The 24,290-nt window shown below is 29.4% G+C and overlaps 1 protein-coding gene and 1 long non-coding RNA gene across 6 annotated transcripts in view; one reads left to right on the forward strand and one right to left on the reverse strand.

The window, feature by feature from the left end:
- Positions 1 to 24,130, forward strand: part of LOC145242057 (protocadherin-19-like) — a 261,891-nt gene extending 237,761 nt beyond the window's left edge. For 3 of the 4 annotated variants that reach the window (XR_013862648.1, XM_080104952.1, XM_080104953.1), the window contains one exon: positions 22,225 to 24,130. Coding sequence is in view for 2 of the 4 variants with exons in the window: in XM_080104952.1 (XP_079961078.1) it covers positions 22,225 to 22,496 (272 nt within the window). In the remaining 2 variants the exon portion in view is untranslated. The remainder of the gene's footprint in view (positions 1 to 22,224) is intronic. The other variant, XM_080104954.1, reaches the window with a different exon arrangement.
- The window catches only part of LOC145242060 (uncharacterized), a 315,387-nt gene that overhangs the window by 8,743 nt on the left and 282,354 nt on the right, over positions 1 to 24,290 (reverse strand). The window lies entirely within an intron of this gene.

Below are 24,290 nucleotides of genomic sequence, written 5' to 3' on the forward strand. Positions count from 1 at the left end.
ACCGATTACTGCTATTTAAATCAATAATAAAAGTGTTTTTAAATACTATATGTCTTTGCATGCATAATTTGCATAATTATTATTAACACAGTTTATAATGTATTAATGTTCGGTGTTATTCATTTGTAATTTTATTGTCCTATTTTTCCCTACATATGCAATAGTTTCATCGATATTAATAGTAATTAATTAAAGTGATTAACTAAAAAAGGCTAAATTATTAAACCTGTATCAAAGTTACCAAAATGTCCACATTTATTTGCATGAATAAATACAAAGGGTTTTGTCTAATGTTCACAACAGATTTATGAAATGTTTATCATTTCAAACTTTTGTTGCAAGTATTTCAAACAGCAAAGTTTGCAAAGTATTAGAACTTTTCTTTTTGTCTTGTTTATATTTGTTTCGGTGTTACTCACCTTTTAAATGATATAGATTGAAAATAATTATTTGATCACATTACACACCCTGTATTAGGAATAATTCAGTTTCAGAATGTATATTTTGTAACAGAAAATTTGGAAGAGTTTTGTAAACAAATAAATGAATACTATTTTATATATTTTTTTCATATATATATATATATATATAAATATATATATATATATATATATATATATATAAATATATATATATATATATATATATATATATATATATATATATATATATATATATATACTAGCATGGGTGCCCGGCGTTGCACGGGTATTTGGAGGTGTTTGTTGAGCAAAAAAAAAAAAAAAAGCGGTCAATTTTTTAAAAGTTTGGCCTCTATTATGACCCCTTAAAATTTATTGTTTGGGGCTCAAATTAAGTTATTAAGTTAGATCCATGCCAAAGGAACCTATATCTAAAATTTCAAGTGTTTAGACCCAAAATTGTCAGAGGAGTTTGGTAGAGTTTTCAAATGTCAAATCGTTGAACTTTGACCTCTTAATAGCCAAATTTCTGGCCAAAAACCGATCACATCGATTTTCCCAAATCTCAGTACCCTGTATATCAAATTTCAAGTCAGTATACTAAAAATTGATAGATTTATTGCGTAGGTAAATGTACACACACAGATACACAGACAGACAGATACACAGACACGTTCACTTTTATAGATATATAGACATACATACATATAATTAAATATACATATATAATTATATAATATAATTATAATTATATATATGTAATAATTAATTAATAATTATTTTATATATATATATATATATATATATATATATATATATATATATATATATATATATAAAGTTATGAAATATATATGACAATTAAGCTACACAGTTTTCCATTTCATCTCTGGACTGAGCCGTCAGGCTTAAATGCAAAAATAATAGAAAGCGAGAGAGAGAGAGAGAGAGAGAGAGAGAGAGAGAGAAAGAGAGAGAGAGAGAGAGAGAGAGGTGGGGGAAGAATTGAACAAAGAATCATATGACTTTTTTGCACCCAGCTCATAATACATCCTTTTATTCTCTTTTTCTACATTTTATTATGTTCATATTTAGTGTAGGGCTCAAAAATGTGCTCAGAATTTATTGAGTAAAGTGGATGTAAAACCAAGTGACATATACTGAAATAATTTTCTGTAAATTCATGGGCACATATGGAGTTTTCTAAAAATTATAATGGGCCCCTGTGTACTCCTGCTCCTACCCCTGAACCTAATATTACCATTTTTCTTCTTATTTTATTATTTTTGTTTAACTTTTATAATTTTCGAATTTTAATAGAAATCAAATCAAGTAACCAATCATGTTTTCTTTTTACGGATGTCACGTACGAATGCAAAGTCCCACAATATTATTGTGCTGCCTTTGAGCAAAATGAAATATGTATATCTTTGTATCATGACTAATATAGTTTCAGAATATATATTTGTTACAGGAAACTTGGAAGAGTTTGTGAATAAATTAAAAAAATAAAAACTACAACTTTACGCCTATAAATATTAGAATAAGTCTTGTATAAGCAATAAATATAACATTAGTTTTAATTTTAATATTTTTCATTTTTGGTTTCGGTGTCACTCACTTCCAAAAATGATAGTGATTAAAAATAATAATTTGACCATTTTGCATACCCTCTTGCCTAGAATATATATTCGATAAGTCATCATGGTGAGTTCAATAGTTTAGGATTTTACTAAGCTCATACATACTTATTGATATCTAAACTAATGCTTTTAAAATTGTATTACTATGTCCTTTATCGACAAACTCATTAAAACACGGCTGATTTTATTGTGAGAAAAAAACATTCTGTGTAGGCATTAAAATTTTTCATTTATTTTTATTTTTATTTTTTGTTAAATATTATTATATGAGAAACCTTTTCCAGTTAAAATATATTTAGAAATATATATATTTTGTATTGAGAAATACACACTTTAAATATGTAAACCTTAGGTATGGCCCAAATGGACGGCCATTTTAAAATAGCATATTCTTTAGCTAAAGTTTACATATTTATAATTTGTGTATTTCTCAATACAAATGCGTATTTCTCAATATATTTTAACTTGAAAAGATTTCTAATATAATAATATTTAACAACAACAACAAAATTTTTTATGCATACACAGAATTTTTGGTCCCCCAACAAAAGGAGGGTGGACCTATAAATCCACCCTTGCCCATTCGTCTGCCTGCACTTTTCTGAATAACTATGCCTTGGAATTTTTTGAAATTTTGCACAAACATTAAACATGATATGAGTAAAAACGTAACAGAACGGATTTTCCGGGAAAACTTCTGTTGCCTCCCTAGGAGTGCCTTTCGGGTTAAAATGGCTAAAATTGACCCTCTTGTGCTTATAAAAAAAAATTGATGCCTTGGATTTTTATAAAACATTCTGAAAAGTTGTAACAAACTGATTTCTATATAATTTTGATTGTCTATACATTGTGATAACTCGTGGGTGTGCCTCAGGGGCTCTTTTAGGGCTAATAAATGCCCTCTATTTTGGGGACTATTTTACCATATCTGTCCAAAATTTTCTATTAATATTATCATTATTAATATTATCGTTTTTAATATTATCATTATTAATATAATCACTATTAATATTATCATTATTAATTTTATCACTATGAATATTATCACTATTAATATTATCACTATTGATATTACCATTATTAATATTATTATTAATTTTATCACTATTAATATTATCATTATTCATATTATCATTATTAATATTATCACTATTAATTTTATCATTATTCATATTATAATTATTAATATTATCACTATTAATATTATCACTATTAATATTATCATTATTAATTTTATCACTATTAATATTATCATTATTCATATAATCTCTATTAATATTATCACTATTAATATTATCATTATTAATATTATCATTATTAATTTTATCACTATTAATATTATCATTATTAATATTATCATTATTAATTTTATCACTATTAATATTATCACTATTAATATTATCACTATTAATATTATCACTATTAATATTATCATTATTTATATTATCGTTATTTATATTATCGTTATTAATATAATCACTATTAATATTATCGCTATTAATATTATCATTATTAATATTATCATTATTTATATTATCGTTATTAATATAATCACTATTAATATTATCATTATTAATATCATCACTATTAATATTATAATTATTTATATTATCATTATTTATATTATAGTTATTAATATATATAATCACTATTAATATTATCACTATTAATATTATCATTATTTATATTATCGTTATAAATATAATCACTATTAATATTATCACTATTAATATTATACTATTAATATTATCATTATTAATATTATCACTATTAATTTTATCACTATTAATATTAACAATTAATATTATCATTATTAATATTATCATTATTTATATTATCGTTATTAATATTATCACTATTAATATTATCGTTATAAATATAATCACTATTAATATAATCACTATTATTATAATCACTATTAATATTATCACTATTAATATTATCACTAATAATATTATCGTTATTAATATTATCATTATTAATATTATCGTTATTAATATAATCACTATTAATATAGTCACTATAAATATTATCACTATTAATATTATCACTATTAATATTATCATTAATGATATTATCATTACTTATTCCTTTTTATGGAAGTGTCTCTTCAGAAAGGGTAGATTTTCCTTCGTCAAAAATGGAGCAAAAAAACTCAACTCCTATTATTCAGATTCTTCAGACTATTTTTCTCATCTTGAATGTTAGATCCACATCGTTTCGGTCGATGCAACCTCCGATCTTCTTCAGGTGCATTTTGCCGAACTCTGGAATCTTTCTGCGGAACTTTCGAATCTTTCTGTCGAACTCGCTAATCTATATAGCATTTCGAACGGAACCTTCTAATTTAATCCATGGGGGTAGTATGCTCTTGTTACATCGAGTGAAACGTTGTGAAAATTAACACACAAGATGAGAACAGTAGTCTTAAGAATCCAAATAATATGCATAATCAATCATATCATATATATCAATCATATATATATATATATATATATATATATATATATATATATATATATATATATGACAGTCCCTTTAAGAAACTTGTTTCTTATTGTTGAGCAGTTAAATTAAGTCGGTCAATTTAGCTCGTATGCATAGATCATCATATAACGATTAGATTATTGTCTTACTGACGTAAAGAACATTTAAAAAATTAAAGTGTTAAAATTCAACGTTATTTCACGTGGTTAATGGTAGCCGAATGGATAAGGTCTTTCCTAATCGACCCAGAGATGGCTCGTGTTGTCGAGTTCGAATCTGTCGACTGGTGTTAATCGTAATACCCTGCACTGAAGATTCCTGAAAGGATGAAACACTAGTGTCTGTAGGTATTTAATTATTATAATAAAAAATAATTATATATATATATATGATTGTTGAGCTGGATTAAATCCGACGAACTGAAATAAAATGGAGGTGGAAGGACCTGGATACTCAACGTTTCGCCCGATTTATTCGGGCTTCTTCAAGAGGGATGGTCATTGACGAGAGAGTCGGAGGATTGAGGCTATATATAATGATGGGGAAGAGCAACGTGTTTTCCTTATGTAAATTAGATATCATATATACATATATATACATTTTATGAGAGAGAAAAAATAAAAAATAAATTAGAGTAAATTAGTGTAGTGGATTACGTCTAAAAGTTAAAATATCGTAGAGATTAAAAAAAAATTGTGTTTGGAAATATAGCGGTGATAGATTAAATAAATAAAATGACACGAGATTACGAAAGAATTTTTTTTTTTTTAAATTAGAAATAATTGAATTGGGATAAAATAGCGTAGTAACTTAAAAGATGATGTCTAAAAATAAGAATAGGAGGTGATAAAATGGAGTCTAAAAATAGATAATAATAAAATAAAATACAGTAAATAAGTAAAATAAAAATGATAAAATTAAGTGAAATTACGAATTTTTTTTTTTTTTTTTTTATCGCGTTTAACCGGTGTCTAAGTTGTTCTCTTTAATAATTATTTCCGACAGAAAGGGAGCAACGTGGAAAAAAACTTTCCTTTGCTTAATTATATTGCTGGAATGGGAGATTATAGCTGACTCAATTAAACGTCGTGTGGATCTGTTATGTATGTGTTTAAGGAAAGTTGCTTTGTTAAAATCAAAATGGTGGTCGTTTTCCATGATGTGACAAAATATGGCGTTGAGTGTATTGTTGTTTTTTACATCTCTTTTGTGTTCATATATTCTTTTATTTAAATTACGCTGAGTTTCTCCTACGTATATTCTTCCACAATCAAGGCAGGGTATGGAATATATTCCGGCTTTGGTTTTAATGTTGGTATTAGTTATAATTTTACGTGTTAGATCCCTAATTGTTAAAGAGTTTAGTTTTGTTATTTGAATGCCTGTCTTATTTAGGTTCTTATAGATTGTGTTGTTGTTTTTATCAGTTGGTAATGTTAATTGTCTGTTGTGTGTCTGGCTATTTAGGGAATGGTCTCGGTTTCGGTTATGGTAAATTTTTAGTGCTTTTCTTTTTGTATTTGCCAAAAAATGTTGAGGATATTGCAAGTTCATGAATGTACGTTCGATATACTCAAATTCTTCCGCGATGTATTCTTCACTGCATATTCTCAGGGCCCCAAGAAAAAAATCCTATTAGAATACCTCTTTTTACTTTATCATCGTGATGAGAGTAAAAGTGTATGCAATCATTTTTATTCGTGACTTTCCGATGGACTTTAAAACTTAGATGATCATTGTTATTTATGATATTGATGTCCAGAAAAGGTATGGAGGTGTTATTTTCTCTTTCATACGTATAGTTAATAGTGGGTTCAATCTTGTTTAATTTATCAGTGATATTCTCTATTTTGGAAGATATAGGGAGAAAAATCAAAATATCATCAATATATCTATAGTAGGAAGTGATTTTGGACAATTTATATTTCATGGGTCCGGTTTCTATGAATTCTAAAAATAGACATGCTAAAACCCCACTTAGAGGGTTACCCATGGACAGTCCAAATTTTTTTGTTTGTAGCAGAGTCCATCGAATGTGAAATATGTCATGTCAATGCATATACTTATAATTTTAATTCTATCATCTATCGGCAAAGGTAATTTAATTTTTATTTTATTTAAGTGTTTTGAAAGAAGGTTGAGGCATTTCTTGGTAGGGATATTGGTGTATAAAGATTCTATATCAAGACTATTCATGGTTTTATTTTTCATATCTATGTTTTTTATCTTATTAAGAAGGTCGCCAGAGTTTCTTATATGGGAATTGCTAATAGTGCCCAATAATGGCGTTAGGAGTTTTGTGATCGCTCTTGCTATCTTGTGGGTGGCACTGCCGATTCCAGAGATGATTGGGCGTATTGGATTATTATTTTTATGTGTTTTGGGTAAACCATATAAGGTCGGGATTTTAGGATGATATTCTATATAGGTAGTCCATATTTTATCATTATGTATTAATTTCTTGTAAGATTTGTTAAATTTGTCAATTTCTTTATGTATTATTTCGGAGGTAGTTTTTTCATATGTGTGTTTATCTTGTAATAGTTGAAAAATTTAATCTTTGTATTCAGTTGTTTCCATTATTACAATCCCCCCACCTTTATCAGCAGGTGAGACGATAATATTATGGTCGTTAGCTATGTGTGATAATGCATTTATGTATCGTTTTGGTAGGGTGATATCCCTGGTTTTCTCCCTATATCTTCCAAAATAGAGAATATCACTGATAAATTAAACAAGATTGAACCCACTATTAACTATACGTATGAAAGAGAAAATAACACCTCCATACCTTTTCTGGACATCAATATCATAAATAACAATGATCATCTAAGTTTTAAAGTCCATCGGAAAGTCACGAATAAAAATGATTGCATACACTTTTACTCTCATCACGATGATAAAGTAAAAAGAGGTATTCTAATAGGATTTTTTTCTTAGGGCCCTGAGAATATGCAGTGAAGAATACATCGCGGAAGAATTTGAGTATATCGAACGTACATTCATGAACTTGCAATATCCTCAACATTTTTTGGCAAATACAAAAAGAAAAGCACTAAAAATTTACCATAACCGAAACCGAGACCATTCCCTAAATAGCCAGACACACAACAGACAATTAACATTACCAACTGATAAAAACAACAACACAATCTATAAGAACCTAAATAAGACAGGCATTCAAATAACAAAACTAAACTCTTTAACAATTAGGGATCTAACACGTAAAATTATAACTAATACCAACATTAAAACCAAAGCCGGAATATATTCCATACCCTGCCTTGATTGTGGAAGAATATACGTAGGAGAAACTCAGCGTAATTTAAATAAAAGAATATATGAACACAAAAGAGATGTAAAAAACAACAATACACTCAACGCCATATTTTGTCACATCATGGAAAACGACCACCATTTTGATTTTAACAAAGCAACTTTCCTTAAACACATACATAACAGATCCACACGACGTTTAATTGAGTCAGCTATAATCTCCCATTCCAGCAATATAATTAAGCAAAGAAAAGGTTTTTTTCACGTTGCTCCCTTTCTGTCGGAAATAATTATTAAAGAGAACAACTTAGACACCGGTTAAACGCGATAAAAAAATTTTTTTAAAAAATTCGTAATTTCACTTAATTTTATCATTTTTATTTTACTTATTTACTGTATTTTATTTTATCATTATCTATTTTTAGACTCCATTTTATCACCTTCTATTCTTATTTTTAGACACCATCTTTTAAGTTACTACGCTATTTTATCCCAATTCAATTATTTCTAATTTAAAAAAAAAAAAAAATTCTTTCGTAATCTCGTGTCATTTTATTTATTTAATCTATCACCGCTATATTTCCAAACACAATTTTTTTTTAATCTCTACGATATTTTAACTTTTAGACGTAATCCACTACACTAATTTACTCTAATTTATTTTTTATTTTTTCTCTCTCATAAAATGTATATATATGTATATATGATATCTAATTTACATAAGGAAAACACGTTGCTCTCCCCCATCATTATATATAGCCCCAATCCTCCGACTCTCTCGTCAATGACCATCCCTCTTGAAGAAGCCCGAATAAATCGGGCGAAACGTTGAGTATCCAGGTCCTTTCACCTCCATTTTATTTCATATATATATATATATATAATTATTTTTTATTTTTTATTACCGTTTTATCTGCTTAGTTACACATGTTTCGGTTACCGAATCGTATTAAACGATTTCGTAACTTCATCAATAACTTCATCAGACATTACATTTTTCTGTAATGTCTGATGAAGTTACTAAATCGCTAATACAATTCGGTAACCGAAACATGTGTAACTAAGCTAATAAAACGTTAATAAAAAATAAAACATATATTTGCTCTGCAATGGTATTGAGTACTTTCTTCAGGTTTTTACTAATTACCATTTTTGATATATATATATATATATATATATATATATATATATATATATATATATATATATATATATATATATATATATATATATATACTTTCTTAAGTGACCTTAAATAATAATCTGATTATTTTTATTGATTTTTGTCTTTCCTGTTTGTTTCCAATAGGCACCAATTTCACTTTTGGGTGGTCAAAGGCTTTAAAGTAAGTTTTATGTTGGAAATACTTGCAAGTTGTATATGGTTTATGATTTGATTGAGAAAGAGGAAGGAAAGGGGATAAAAACACAGTAAAGGAAAAATAAATAGGCGCTCATAAAAAGATACCCCGTAGAGAATCAATGGAGCTTTTCTAAAGTAGATGGAGAAAAATGTCTGTACCCCCCCCCCCGTTTCACTACCCACCGCCCCGCCTTCATCCTTAGCTTTTCTCTTGATCACAGCTTACATATAAAAAAGGCAATATATTTTAATATTAGCCTCGCAAATGAATTGTACGAACTTCATTCGTTTTGAAGTCGTCCAAGTTATTATCGCAATATTGTCTTTGTTATTTAAAAATGATTTTTCTTGCAAGGTTCGTATGAAGCAAACCTAATAAATTTTCATTTATAATTTACTAGAAGGGCGACCGGCAATGCCCAGTCACAAAATGCGCTTAAATATCATATTTTAATTTATACAGATCTCGTATTTATTATTATAGAGCCAATTCTCTATTGATTATTATATCGTACCCAATATATAGTAGTGATTTCAAAAGTAAAAACTAAAATAAAAAAAACATGGCTTGGGTGGCATTAGCTAAAATCGAAACCAAAACAATTAGCACTCCATTCTTAGTCATTATTGTTTGAGCTATCGTTAGACGGATAAGAAACAGTTAAAAATGAGCCGACTTTAATGTATAGATGTATACATTAAAGACTAGTTGCCTTGCCAATATCCAAGAAACTAATATATTACGTCTAGGAGGGATTGATTCATTATTTTCTCATAAAATCACATATTTTTTAATGAATTTTGAAACGTAAAGTTAATTTTGAATGTTTCAAATGATAAACTAGACTTGGTTAGATTGTAAACATTTACCAATATTTTCTGCTAATCGGTGATGGCCAATAAATAAGTGCTCATTTTATGTAAACTTTATAACAGAAAGTGATCTCCATTCTGAAACCTAAAATGTTGGATAAAACGTAAAAAAAACAAAAAAAAAACAAAAAAAAAAAACAAAGGAATTAAAGCGAGTAACTGAACAGCCAAAACTAAACGTGAACACGACATGCCAATTCAAGATAATGAAAACTGACTTTCAACAACAGTTCGTAATTCTTGCTTCCCCTATTTTTGTCCTTTTAGTCCTCACCTTTTATGAGCGATGTTTCTGACATAGGGGGAAGAATTGCTGTTTTCTGAGTCAGGATCTATCTATCTAGCATGCATCGTTTGCAAGTTTTTGCTTTTCAAGTATTTATCTATTTTTCTTTTTTAGTTCTTTACATAACAAATGGCTTCATGCCTTGTCTGGAGCAGTTTTCGTAGAAAATTGTCCACGGTTTGCACTAGTAACCATTACATTACTTCAAAATGAATTGGATATTTCATAAAAATTCCGAGCACACAAATGGTTTAATGCATATCAGCATGGACATTGGGATTCGCTGAGATGATTTGAAGTTCCGTTAGATCTTTTGCATTGTAATATTATTAGAAAAAACATGAACATTCCCCAAATGATGTCACACAGAATTATGATACAACATTTGTAATATTATTAGAAAAAACATGAACATTCCCCAAATGATGTCACACAAAATTATGATACAACATTTGTAATATTATTAGAAAAAACATGAACATTCCCCAAATGATGTCACACAAAATTATGATACAACATTTGTAATATTATTAGAAAAAACATGAACATTCCCCAAATGATGTCACACAAAATTATGATACGACATTTGTAATATTATTAGAAAAAACATGAACATTCCCCAAATGATGTCACACAAAATTATGATACAACATTTGTAATATTATTAGAAAAAACATGAACATTCCCCAAATGATGTCACACAAAATTATGATACAACATTTGTAATATTATTAGAAAAAACATGAACATTCCCCAAATGATGTCACACAAAATTATGATACGACATTTGTAATATTATTAGAAAAAACATGAACATTCCCCAAATGATGTCACACAAAATTATGATACAACATTTGTAATATTATTAGAAAAAACATGAACATTCCCCAAATGATGTCACACAAAATTATGATACAACATTTGTAATATTATTAGAAAAAACATAAACATTCCCCAAATGATGTCACACAAAATTATGATACGACATTTGTAATATTATTAGAAAAAACATGAACATTCCCCAAATGATGTCACACAAAATTATGATACAACATTTGTAATATTATTAGAAAAAACATGAACATTCCCCAAATGATGTCACACAAAATTATGATACAACATTTGTAATATTATTAGAAAAAACATGAACATTCCCCAAATGATGTCACACAAAATTATGATACGACATTTGTAATATTATTAGAAAAAACATGAACATTCCCCAAATGATGTCACACAAAATTATGATACAACATTTGTAATATTATTAGAAAAAACATGAACATTCCCCAAATGATGTCACACAAAATTATGATACAACATTTGTAATATTATTAGAAAAAACATGAACATTCCCCAAATGATGTCACACAAAATTATGATACAACATTTGTAATATTATTAGAAAAAACATGAACATTCCCCAAATGATGTCACACAAAATTATGATACAACATTTGTAATATTATTAGAAAAAACATAAACATTCCCCAAATGATGTCACACAAAATTATGATACGACATTTGTAATATTATTAGAAAAAACATGAACATTCCCCAAATGATGTCACACAAAATTATGATACAACATTTGTAATATTATTAGAAAAAACATGAACATTCCCCAAATGATGTCACACAAAATTATGATACAACATTTGTAATATTATTAGAAAAAACATGAACATTCCCCAAATGATGTCACACAAAATTATGATACAACATTTGTAATATTATTAGAAAAAACATGAACATTCCCCAAATGATGTCACACAAAATTATGATACAACATTTGTAATATTATTAGAAAAAACATAAACATTCCCCAAATGATGTCACACAAAATTATGATACGACATTTGTAATATTATTAGAAAAAACATGAACATTCCCCAAATTATGTCACACAAAATTATGATACAACATTTGTAATATTATTAGAAAAAACATGAACATTCCCCAAATGATGTCACACAAAATTATGATACAACATTTGTAATATTATTAGGAAAAACATGAACATTCCCCAAATGATGTCACACAAAATTATGATACAACATTTGTAATATTATTAGAAAAAACATGAACATTCCCCAAATGATGTCACACAAAATTATGATACGACATTTGTAATATTATTAGAAAAAACATGAACATTCCCCAAATGATGTCACACAAAATTATGATACGACATTTGTAATATTATTAGAAAAAACATAAACATTCCCCAAATGATGTCACACAGAATTATGATACGACATTTGTAATATTATTAGAAAAAACATGAACATTCCCCAAATGATGTCACACAAAATTATGATACAACATTTGTAATATTATTAGAAAAAACATAAACATTCCCCAAATGATGTCACACAAAATTATGATACGACATTTGTAATATTATTAGAAAAAACATGAACATTCCCCAAATGATGTCACACAAAATTATGATACAACATTTGTAATATTATTAGAAAAAACATAAACATTCCCCAAATGATGTCACACAAAATTATGATACGACATTTGTAATATTATTAGAAAAAACATGAACATTCCCCAAATGATGTCACACAAAATTATGATACAACATTTGTAATATTATTAGAAAAAACATGAACATTCCCCAAATGATGTCACACAAAATTATGATACGACATTTGTAATATTATTAGAAAAAACATGAACATTCCCCAAATGATGTCACACAAAATTATGATACGACATTTGTAATATTATTAGAAAAAACATGAACATTCCCCAAATGATGTCACACAAAATTATGATACAACATTTGTAATATTATTAGAAAAAACATGAACATTCCCCAAATGATGTCACACAAAATTATGATACGACATTTGTAATATTATTAGAAAAAACATGAACATTCCCCAAATGATGTCACACAAAATTATGATACAACATTTGTAATATTATTAGAAAAAACATGAACATTCCCCAAATGATGTCACACAAAATTATGATACAACATTTGTAATATTATTAGAAAAAACATGAACATTCCCCAAATGATGTCACACAAAATTATGATACAACATTTGTAATATTATTAGAAAAAACATGAACATTCCCCAAATGATGTCACACAAAATTATGATACAACATTTGTAATATTATTAGAAAAAACATAAACATTCCCCAAATGATGTCACACAAAATTATGATACGACATTTGTAATATTATTAGAAAAAACATGAACATTCCCCAAATGATGTCACACAAAATTATGATACAACATTTGTAATATTATTAGAAAAAACATGAACATTCCCCAAATGATGTCACACAAAATTATGATACAACATTTGTAATATTATTAGAAAAAACATGAACATTCCCCAAATTATGTCACACAAAATTATGATACAACATTTGTAATATTATTAGAAAAAACATGAACATTCCCCAAATGATGTCACACAAAATTATGATACAACATTTGTAATATTATTAGAAAAAACATGAACATTCCCCAAATGATGTCACACAAAATTATGATACGACATTTGTAATATTATTAGAAAAAACATGAACATTCCCCAAATGATGTCACACAAAATTATGATACGACATTTGTAATATTATTAGAAAAAACATAAACATTCCCCAAATGATGTCACACAGAATTATGATACGACATTTGTAATATTATTAGAAAAAACATGAACATTCCCCAAATTATGTCACACAAAATTATGATACAACATTTGTAATATTATTAGAAAAAACATAAACATTCCCCAAATGATGTCACACAAAATTATGATACGACATTTGTAATATTATTAGAAAAAACATGAACATTCCCCAAATGATGTCACACAAAATTATGATACAACATTTGTAATATTATTAGAAAAAACATAAACATTCCCCAAATGATGTCACACAAAATTATGATACGACATTTGTAATATTATTAGAAAAAACATGAACATTCCCCAAATGATGTCACACAAAATTATGATACAACATTTGTAATATTATTAGAAAAAACATAAACATTCCCCAAATGATGTCACACAAAATTATGATACGACATTTGTAATATTATTAGAAAAAACATGAACATTCCCCAAATGATGTCACACAAAATTATGATACAACATTTGTAATATTATTAGAAAAAACATGAACATTCCCGAAATGATGTCACACAAAATTATGATACAACATTTGTAATATTATTAGAAAAAACATGAACATTCCCCAAATGATGTCACACAAAATTATGATACAACATTTGTAATATTATTAGAAAAAACATGAACATTCCCCAAATGATGTCACACAAAATTATGATACAACATTTGTAATATTATTAGAAAAAACATGAACATTCCCCAAATGATGTCACACAAAATTATGATACGACATTTGTAATATTATTAGAAAAAACATGAACATTCCCCAAATGATGTCACACAAAATTATGATACAACATTTGTAATATTATTAGAAAAAACATAAACATTCCCCAAATGATGTCACACAAAATTATGATACGACATTTGTAATATTATTAGAAAAAACATGAACATTCCCCAAATGATGTCACACAAAATTATGATACAACATTTGTAATATTATTAGAAAAAACATGAACATTCCCCAAATGATGTCACACAAAATTATGATACAACATTTGTAATATTATTAGAAAAAACATGAACATTCCCCAAATGATGTCACACAAAATTATGATACAACATTTGTAATATTATTAGAAAAAACATGAACATTCCCCAAATGATGTCACACAAAATTATGATACAACATTTGTAATATTATTAGAAAAAACATGAACATTCCCCAAATGATGTCACACAAAATTATGATACGACATTTGTAATATTATTAGAAAAAACATGAACATTCCCCAAATGATGTCACACAAAATTATGATACGACATTTGCCTGTTATTGTGTCGTTCTATTCAGTATTAGACGGTCCATCCTCCCAGGCTTTACCTTTTGTTTGAGAAGGGGTTAGGTTATTGCTAATTGTCTGTGGTGCCTCTACTTTAAAAAATTTTTTTTATTACATTTTCACCCCAAACAAGGCACATTGCCACTTTGATGTAGGGGGCTACTATCTGGGACACAGGCTACAGGGATACTAGGTGGGGAGTTGGGCAGTAAGATGTCGGTTCACGTTAGACTTGAACTTGACTGCCAGTACAGTTGGGAAAGCAGGAACCTGGAAGGGAATTCCAAAGTTTAGCGGTTCTGGGGAAGAAACTACTGGAGTAGAAGGCTCTCTTACATCTAGGGATCTCTACTGTGAAGGGGTGGGATTTTACTGCTTGTCGGGTTTGTCGGGGGTATTTTATGTCGAAGGCGTACAAGGGCTTGTAGTTCGTCGGAACATTCACCGTTAAAGTACTTGTAGAACAGGCAGAGGGATGCTACATTACGTCGATGGGACAGAGGCTGAAGCTTGGATAACAGTTCAGAACCTATTAGGTTGGCGACTCTCTTTTGAACCTTGTCTAGGAGCAAGAGACTAGTAGCAGATGCACCTGCCCAAATATGACAACAATACTCCATACATGGGTGAATGGTGGCCTTATAGAGACACAGGATACTTTCGGGCGTTAATAGCTTTCTAGCACGGTAGAGAGAACCTACCTTTTTTGCAGTGGTCCTGGCAATGCTTTTAATGTTGTTGTTCCAACTCATGTTTCTTGTGAACGTTAGGCCGAGGAGTTTAAAAGATGTGCTTTCAGATAAAGAGTCTCTGGCCATTGCTATTGGTGGTAGAGAAGGTTTCTTGTAGTTATTGAAAGAAACAAGTTTAGTCTTGGCAGCATTGAATGTGACCATCCATTTTTGTCCCCATTCCACTACAGATTGGAGGTCATCCTCTAGTGTTTCTGCCATTTCTTTAGATATGTGTTCATTTGTTTTCCTGTTGTGTGATCAGGTCCACATGCTTTTGAAGTGTTCAGATTTTTTATGATAGCATACACCTGAGAAGGGGTGACTGAGAAATACCAACAGGGCTTCTCAAGTGTATTGGATTCTGAAAATTACATCTGACCTTGTGTATAATCTCCTAGCCAGGAGATAAATAATATTGCCAAGCATTTATGTCCTCTCAGCGTAAATACCCTCAACTGACTTGATAAGCAGCAAAATCTCAACCTACACTCTAGAGACCCCTAGATGCCAGAAAGTCTTCTACTCAAATAGCTTTTCTCCTCGAACTGCTAAACATTGAAATCCCTCCAGGGTTCCTGCTACATTGAGTGTACTTACATGCAGAAGTTCAAGTGTAATGTGAACAGTCATCCTGCTGCTCAATCCCCTACATAGTATCCTTGCAAATTTTGTCCCAAATAGTAGCCCCTTACATAAAAGTGGCACCAGTCTTGTTTGGAGTGAAAAAGCAAAAAAAAAAAAAAAAAAAAGAAAAAGAAAAGAAAAAAGAAAAAAACTCTTTATTTGCATTAAAAAAAGCAACTTGTATTCAATGAATTGGTACTTTTTCCATATTAAATAAATTCGTTAATCTAGTGGTCTCCATCAATTCGTTGTTTTAATACCTCATCGTTAATAGATCAGCTTTTTTTTTTTATTCTAGCAGCTTCTTTCTAAGAACTGCAAGGTTGTGGAACTCTCTTCTTGCTGATTGTGTTACTCCTACCTACAATCTTGATCTTTTCAAGACTAAGGTCAGTAGGCATCTTCTATCTTTGCAACAATCATCTTTTTTTTCACGAGTGATTTCTATTTAAAAAAAAAATAAATGGTTGATATGCCATTAAGCAGATAAGCTTAACCTAACTGTAATAGAATATCTTTTGTGGTTACTTTAGTCGTAACGTGAACATAGGAAATACAGATACGGTTAATGTCCTTATGCAATTTGAAGAGGAGCATCTCTGTCTGCTTATAGATTTATAGATATAGAGACTTGGTGGAAATGCGACTCTATTGTTTAATCACTGCAAATGTGCGCTTCCATGGCAGCAAAGGAAGAAAGAATGGCTTGATAAAGTGCGAGAAACGAGGCAAAGTTGGATTAGTGGTCTTAGATTTCACACCACCGCCATTAACGCTGCAGTTACACGGCCTTAAAACCCAATGGCCATCACTCTTCATTTCCTTCACGGTCGTTTCAAGATGGTGATGATAACGATGCGAAAGCATTCCTAAGCAAACCATTCTCGTAGACTTGTCTTTGTTGGCTTTCAACATTGATTAACACATGCATAAACTTTTCGCAGCAAATGAATTAGATTGTTTCAAAATTACTTTCGTGTCTTCCTAGCGAATCTTCCTTCGCAGCCACTTATGCTCAACAACGACTTTGGTATTGCTTACAAGCCAACATTTCTCACACTGTTTCCAAAAGAAAGGAAAAGACGAAGTGTCATTGAGTCTCTCTTGATTTGTCCGTGCCATAAATATCGCACTTCTTGATAACTTTATGACTGTTTGTCTACGAGGACAGCTGAGGATTTTAATTACAGTTCCTTGTGATTTCGAAATGGTCACAAAATTAGATTTCTTTTAGGTGAACTAGTTTCTCTAAGAGAAGATTGCCGTTATTCTACTAAGTCTTGTCGTGCTCAACCTTACGGATAATAATGGACTCTTTTACTTACTATAAAGACGGAGAATATGTCTCTCGGTGGGAGTGCACGAGTCTTGCACTCGTAGCAGTCGGACTGACGTATATCCAGATTCTTCAATTGTTGTATTTGTTTTCTGTTCAATGTATTTTGTTTCTACTAATTACCGAGTTGTGTTTTTCTTTCCAGATCCTAATGGGGCCACATTAAGTGTGCGTGACGTGGGATGGGGTCTTTTTTTCTTTTAAATATTTTTGTATTGCCCATGCTGGAATTGGATATTTTTGTCCTGTTTCCTTTTCTTTTATTTCTATTCTGTTTTTTTTTTCTTCCTTCCTCTTTTATTTCCTTTTCTTTTATTTTCATTGTTTCCTTTCTTCTTCTTCTTCTTCTTCTTCTTCTTCTTCTTCTTCTTCTTCTTCTTCTTGCTTTTGTTTCCTTTCGTTTCTCTTTTGTTTTTTTATTCTCTGTTGTTTTATTTTGTTTCCTTTTCCTTTCTTGTTTTTTTTTTCTGTTCTGTTTCATTCCTTTTCCTTTTTTTTTCTCTTTCTTTTTTTTTTTTTTTTTTTTTTGCTGTCTTCATCTTTTGGATTGCACGGATTGTCACTTTAGATCTTATTCCTTTTCTTCTTTTTCAAACTGATATTCTGAACTTAGTTTTCTTTTTTTCTTTACTTTATTTTTCTTAATCTATCTAGTAATTCTTCCATTGCTAGTATTGATCTATCTAGTAATTCTTCCATTGCTAGTATTGATCTATCTAGTAATTCTTCCATTGCTAGTATTGATCTATCTAGTAATTCTTCCATTGCTAGTATTGATCTATCTAGTAATTCTTCCATTGCTAGTATTGATCTATCTAGTAATTCTCCCATTGCTAGTATTGATCTATCTAGTAATTCTTCCATTGCTAGTATTGATCTATCTAGTAATTCTCTCATTGCATTTCAACTTTGTATAATACATGCAGAAAACCAAACTGCCTTCATTATTACAATAATTCCATTAATTCGTGATTTTAATACCTCATTGTAATACAGCAATTTCAGTAGATTCTTTCCAAAGACTGCAAGGTTGTGGAACTCTCTCCCTGCTCACTGTTTTCCTTCTACCTACAGCCTTGAACTTTTCAAGATTAAGGTCAATAGGAATCTCCTGTCTTTGCAATAATCAATTTTCGTTTTTGTTAGCTTGTTACATCAAATGGCTTCATGCCTTGTCTCGAGGGATTTCCATGAAAAAAACACATGAAAGTTTATAAATAGTATTCCTACTATAGTGGCTGCATGTTTTTCTTGTATGCACTCCTCATAATTCCTTCCCAACCGAAGAAACACCACTTGCAAATGCGCGCTTTCATGCCTCGAAAATGATCAAGTTAAGATAAAACCATTGAAAGACAGATTTATTAGACTTGATCTTCGTTCCAAATCACTAACCCGATAGAGAGATTGATAATCAATATTTAATATCTTATCAGTGCATTAAAAAAACAGTAAAAAAAGATGACGAATACATTACAAAAAGTAACAACAAAGATGGTAAACATTATAATAATAATCTATTATATAAAGGGCAAAAATCTGCTTAAATACCTGTATGTATGTATTATGTATGCATGTATGTTTGTATGTCTCGCAAAAACTTTCGACAGAGGTAACGGATTTTCACGAGATCATAATCATTTTGAAGGATGGCCCTTCGGACGAAAAATATCGAAAAATTGGATAACAACGTTAATTCCTTCACCCTCAACTGGGCACTTTTCTACAGGGAGAGGTAGCAAAAAATCGTTCCTTCATGAGAATTAAGCCGTACACACAATCACAAAAAAGTTATTTCCTGAATTAGTTTAAATATGAAAAAAACAAAAACGACCTAATTTCGCTCACGCGGTCATAGACCAATCAGTATAGTTGCAGCGTCGTTATTTTAAAATTGCACGTTCGAACCGAGATGTCAGATATATATATATTTTTTTCGATTTTTAAAGTTTTAATATTGAAACAGGGTTGTTTATGCCATTTTTTCGCTTTTTTTTATTTTTCCATCACGTTCGCTGTTTTTTTTTTTGTGGTTGTTTTTCCGATTTTTTAAAGAAGTTTTAGCATCGTTTGCTTATTCTTTATTTTGCATCACGTTCGCTGTTTTTCTTTATAATATTGAAACAGGGTTATTATTACATTCGCTTAATCTTCATTTTCCATTTTGTTGTGATTTGCTCCCCCCCCACACACACCTCACCATACCTGGGCAACGCCGGATATCTCCGCTAGTAATAAAATAAAATTCAATTGTGTAAAAATACCAGTGTATAATATTTATATTATTATATATGTATATATGCATATATTATATATCATATGTAAATGTTATAACACTAAATCTTTCTTTAAGTACATAAAATATAGAAATAACATTTCATTATCATTATTTCTGAAATCTAAAAGCAGATCAAAAGCTGATATTTCTAGATCTCTAATGAGTTCGATTTTATAATTACTTAATGCTGTTTCAATTTTACAAACATAAATTTACAGTCATCTTCTATTTTATTGAAACAATTAAAATACCAATAAAATAAACTACTGTATATTACCTACAAGCATTCCTCTGGAGAAATTCCTTTATTTTATTTTATTTTTTTTTGTTAAAAAGATCCTAAAAAAAAAAAACATCAGTAAATTTTCACACAAATTTTTCTTTTCTCTTTGAAAATAATCAATAGGTATCCCCTGGACAATGCTCATTAAAAGCTTTTGACTACTCTCACACACACACACACACACACACACACACACACACACACACACACACACACACACACATATAATGAAAGATGAGGAATAAATGTTTTGTATAACTTTATTATATCGTCAGAACATTAAGGAAAAGTAAAAGGGGAAAATTAAGAAAAAAGGAGACCTCATCTTTCATTTAATTTGTTTGCTCTTCTTAACAGTGTTGAACTTTTTTTTATCTTGATAAGTTTTATAAAAATAATTCATGTATATATATATATATGTATAAATATATATATGTATATATATATATATATATATACACACATATACATATATATATACATACATATATATACATATATATATATGTATATATATATGTATATATATATATATATATATATATATATGTGTGTGTGTGTGTGTGTGTGTGTGTGTATGTATGTATGTATGTATGTATGTATGTATGTCAGGTCATGTCATATGCTATTGGTACCATGTAACCCAGTAGTATCTGCCTCATGGTCGGCTCACCGGTGACTAAACTGGTTCTCCCACAAGACTTGTTTGGTGAGGAAGGTGGCTAGTCTACCTGAACGATTAAAAACAAGACCTTCCAAAGGACGAATGAACCCTTTTTCGGGGTCAACGGCCAACTAGCACCGTATGTGTTTGTGTGTATGTATGTGTGTGTTGGGGTGGAGAGGGCTCCCATAAGCTGTGGTGAAGGCAACCTTTCTAGGAGAAGCAAATTTCTGATTTAAAAAACCATAAAGTGGGAGACCAGTACCCGCATTAAACTTAACTTGTTGCTGGCTATCTTGCTCTTGCTTATTGCTAGATCTCAACATTTTGAACTGAGAGAGAGACTTAGCTGTCGTACAAAGCTAAGACTCTGTAACATCATCTGTGTATAGATACTCCCTCAGGCATTTGTCTATTAAAATGGTCCTGTGGCGATGGAAGTCATTTTTGGGGTCATGGACTTTAAGTGTCTGAGGGAGTGGCATTCGGATTCTTTATAAATCTCTAAATATTTAACAATAGAGTTGGTCTTTATTCCCGATTACCATAAAAACACATTTCTGAAAAATAAAATACACTTGCGGGGGGGGGGGGGGTGATCTATGGATTTTAGTCTTACTTATAGCTTAAAATCAACAAATATTTATTATTTTATTATTAATAGCAGCACTGGATGATTTTGCTTTAAACAAAATCAAATAAAAAAGATGATTAAAAGAATCGTTTTTGGCATCAGAAAATATGCACAAATTCTTTTGATACCTCATTCCTCATCTTTCATTATTTTGATACCGATTCCGAATAATCGTCCCAACACTAGTATGTGTATATATATATGTATGTATGTATGTATGCATGTATGTATGTATGTATGTATGTATGTATGTATGTATGTATGTATGTATGCGTGTGATAAATAATTAGATCATACGTGCATGCATACACATAACCACCAAATTGTAACTAAAATAATGATAATTTTATTATTCTTTTTCAGATTTGCTCACATCCCAGTACAGTTCCCCCCCAAAATTTCAAATTGACCAGCTTCCAAGCACAGACATGAAATTCTTACAGGAACTTTTTGATAAGCCTAGTGATGCAGCCTCCCCAGTAAGAAGTCCTTTTAAATCAAATAGCGGCCGCAGTGAGTGGACGGATACGAAAATGACTGCCGCAGGACAGAATTCGCTTGATATAGGCGAAGAACTGTCAAAAGACATTCCACACTTTCGGCCATTGCCATCTGTGCCGCAGACGCCATATTAGGAAACTTTTTGTACATACACGAACAATTCTAATACATTTCATGTCTTCATTGAGTATCATGGACCAAAAAAAAATGTCTCTTTCATACCAAAAACAAATTTGATCAAAACCGGATATATTTCTCTATAGGAATTAAATATTATTGAGGAAAACAAAAATGTACATTATTAAAAAAAGAAATGAAAGAAAGAAAGAACGATTGTATATTTATTTTATATTTAAAAAAAAAAAAAGACTGGTTGATTATCTTTTATTTAAACTTTAACTCCATGTACCATTCATAATAAACACTAAAATTGATCAGGTGTTCAGAAAAAAATACTAAAAATTACAGTCAATTACAACTGATGACATCTCAAGGGACGATATTTTCTTTTTAGATGGTTACATTTAAGAAAATTGTATCAGTATTCTATTTAAAATCCATTCACAGGATTATTGCTTATATGTATTAAAATTTAAAAAAAAAAAAAAAGAAAAGAAAAAAAAACGACTTTAGAAATCAATAATGCTCAACAATTATTTATTTAAAAAAAATCATTATGCAAATCAAACATTCCACTTACTGTTAAGGTACATTTTTATTGTGTATATAATAAACATTGCAAGTTAATAAAAATGAACACATAAATGACTATCGCTATTTTTACGAATAATTGTATTGATACTATTCAAGAAAATATGATTTCGGTTACACACACCAAATTTCAAATATAATAAGATAATCACTCTCCTTTCTGATATTTAGATTTGTTTAGTTTCTTGTGTAAGATCTGAATTGGCATCTAGTACATTTTCATGTGAAATGTACATTATTCACTAGAATTTGGATTTTTAAAAACATGTTTTTCCTAATATAAAAAAAACATTAAAGTATTAATTTATTCCAAACTTGAATACTAACCGCCCGGTGTTGTCCAGTCGTAAAATACGCTTAAATATGATATTTTAATTCTTGCAGATTTTGTATTTATTATAGAGTCAATTCTCTATCGATTATTATCTATCATATTGTACCCAATATATAGTAGTGATTTCAAAAGTAAAAAAATATATGTGACTTTGGTGCTATCAGCTAAAATCGAAACCAAAGCATCTAGTACTCCAGCATTTGTTGTTACCGTTTGAGCTATCATAAGATGGATAAGAACTAGTTAAAAATGAACCGATTTTAACGTATAAGTGTATATACTTGCGCACAAGTACAAATAACAAGTTCTAAGTTTTTTTCAATTTTTTCCCCTTAGCAGCTATTTTTACTGGTTAATAACCCAAATAAGAATGGTCTACAAAAAATGCAATCATTAAACCCACTTCATGCTGTTCTGTGACCTTGTGTCTCGGAGGAGATGTCCTTGAGAAAATGGAGACAGACGGATACTCCAACATTTAATAAATAAGGTTACATCATTTGCATTTTAATATTTTATTTGTATTGAACTTCGTCTGGAATTGCCATAATGGTGTAGTTATAATGCTGACAACACAAATTGATAATATATATGTTAACTCTGCTGGTTGGTCCCTTATAAATTGTACTAAATGTGGCATGAAGCATCTTTGAGATATCAGGACGTGATCGAGGCTAAAATATAAATATTACTATTGCTAAAAAAAAAAAAAAAATAAATAAACAAACGAAAACTTCAACACTGATAAACTCCAAATCTATTGGACACAATGCACCTAATTTGGCATTAAGTAAAATTCAACAGTTTAATATGAACAGCGTTTGAGATGTTGTATGTCTCATTACAGGTCAGAATTAACATACTACTACGAAAAATAATAATT

The sequence above is a fragment of the Euprymna scolopes genome, chromosome 21 (genome assembly GCF_053919585.1).
Source record: "Euprymna scolopes isolate OS-2025 chromosome 21, ASM5391958v1, whole genome shotgun sequence".
Lineage (NCBI taxonomy): Eukaryota > Metazoa > Mollusca > Cephalopoda > Sepiida > Sepiolidae > Euprymna > Euprymna scolopes.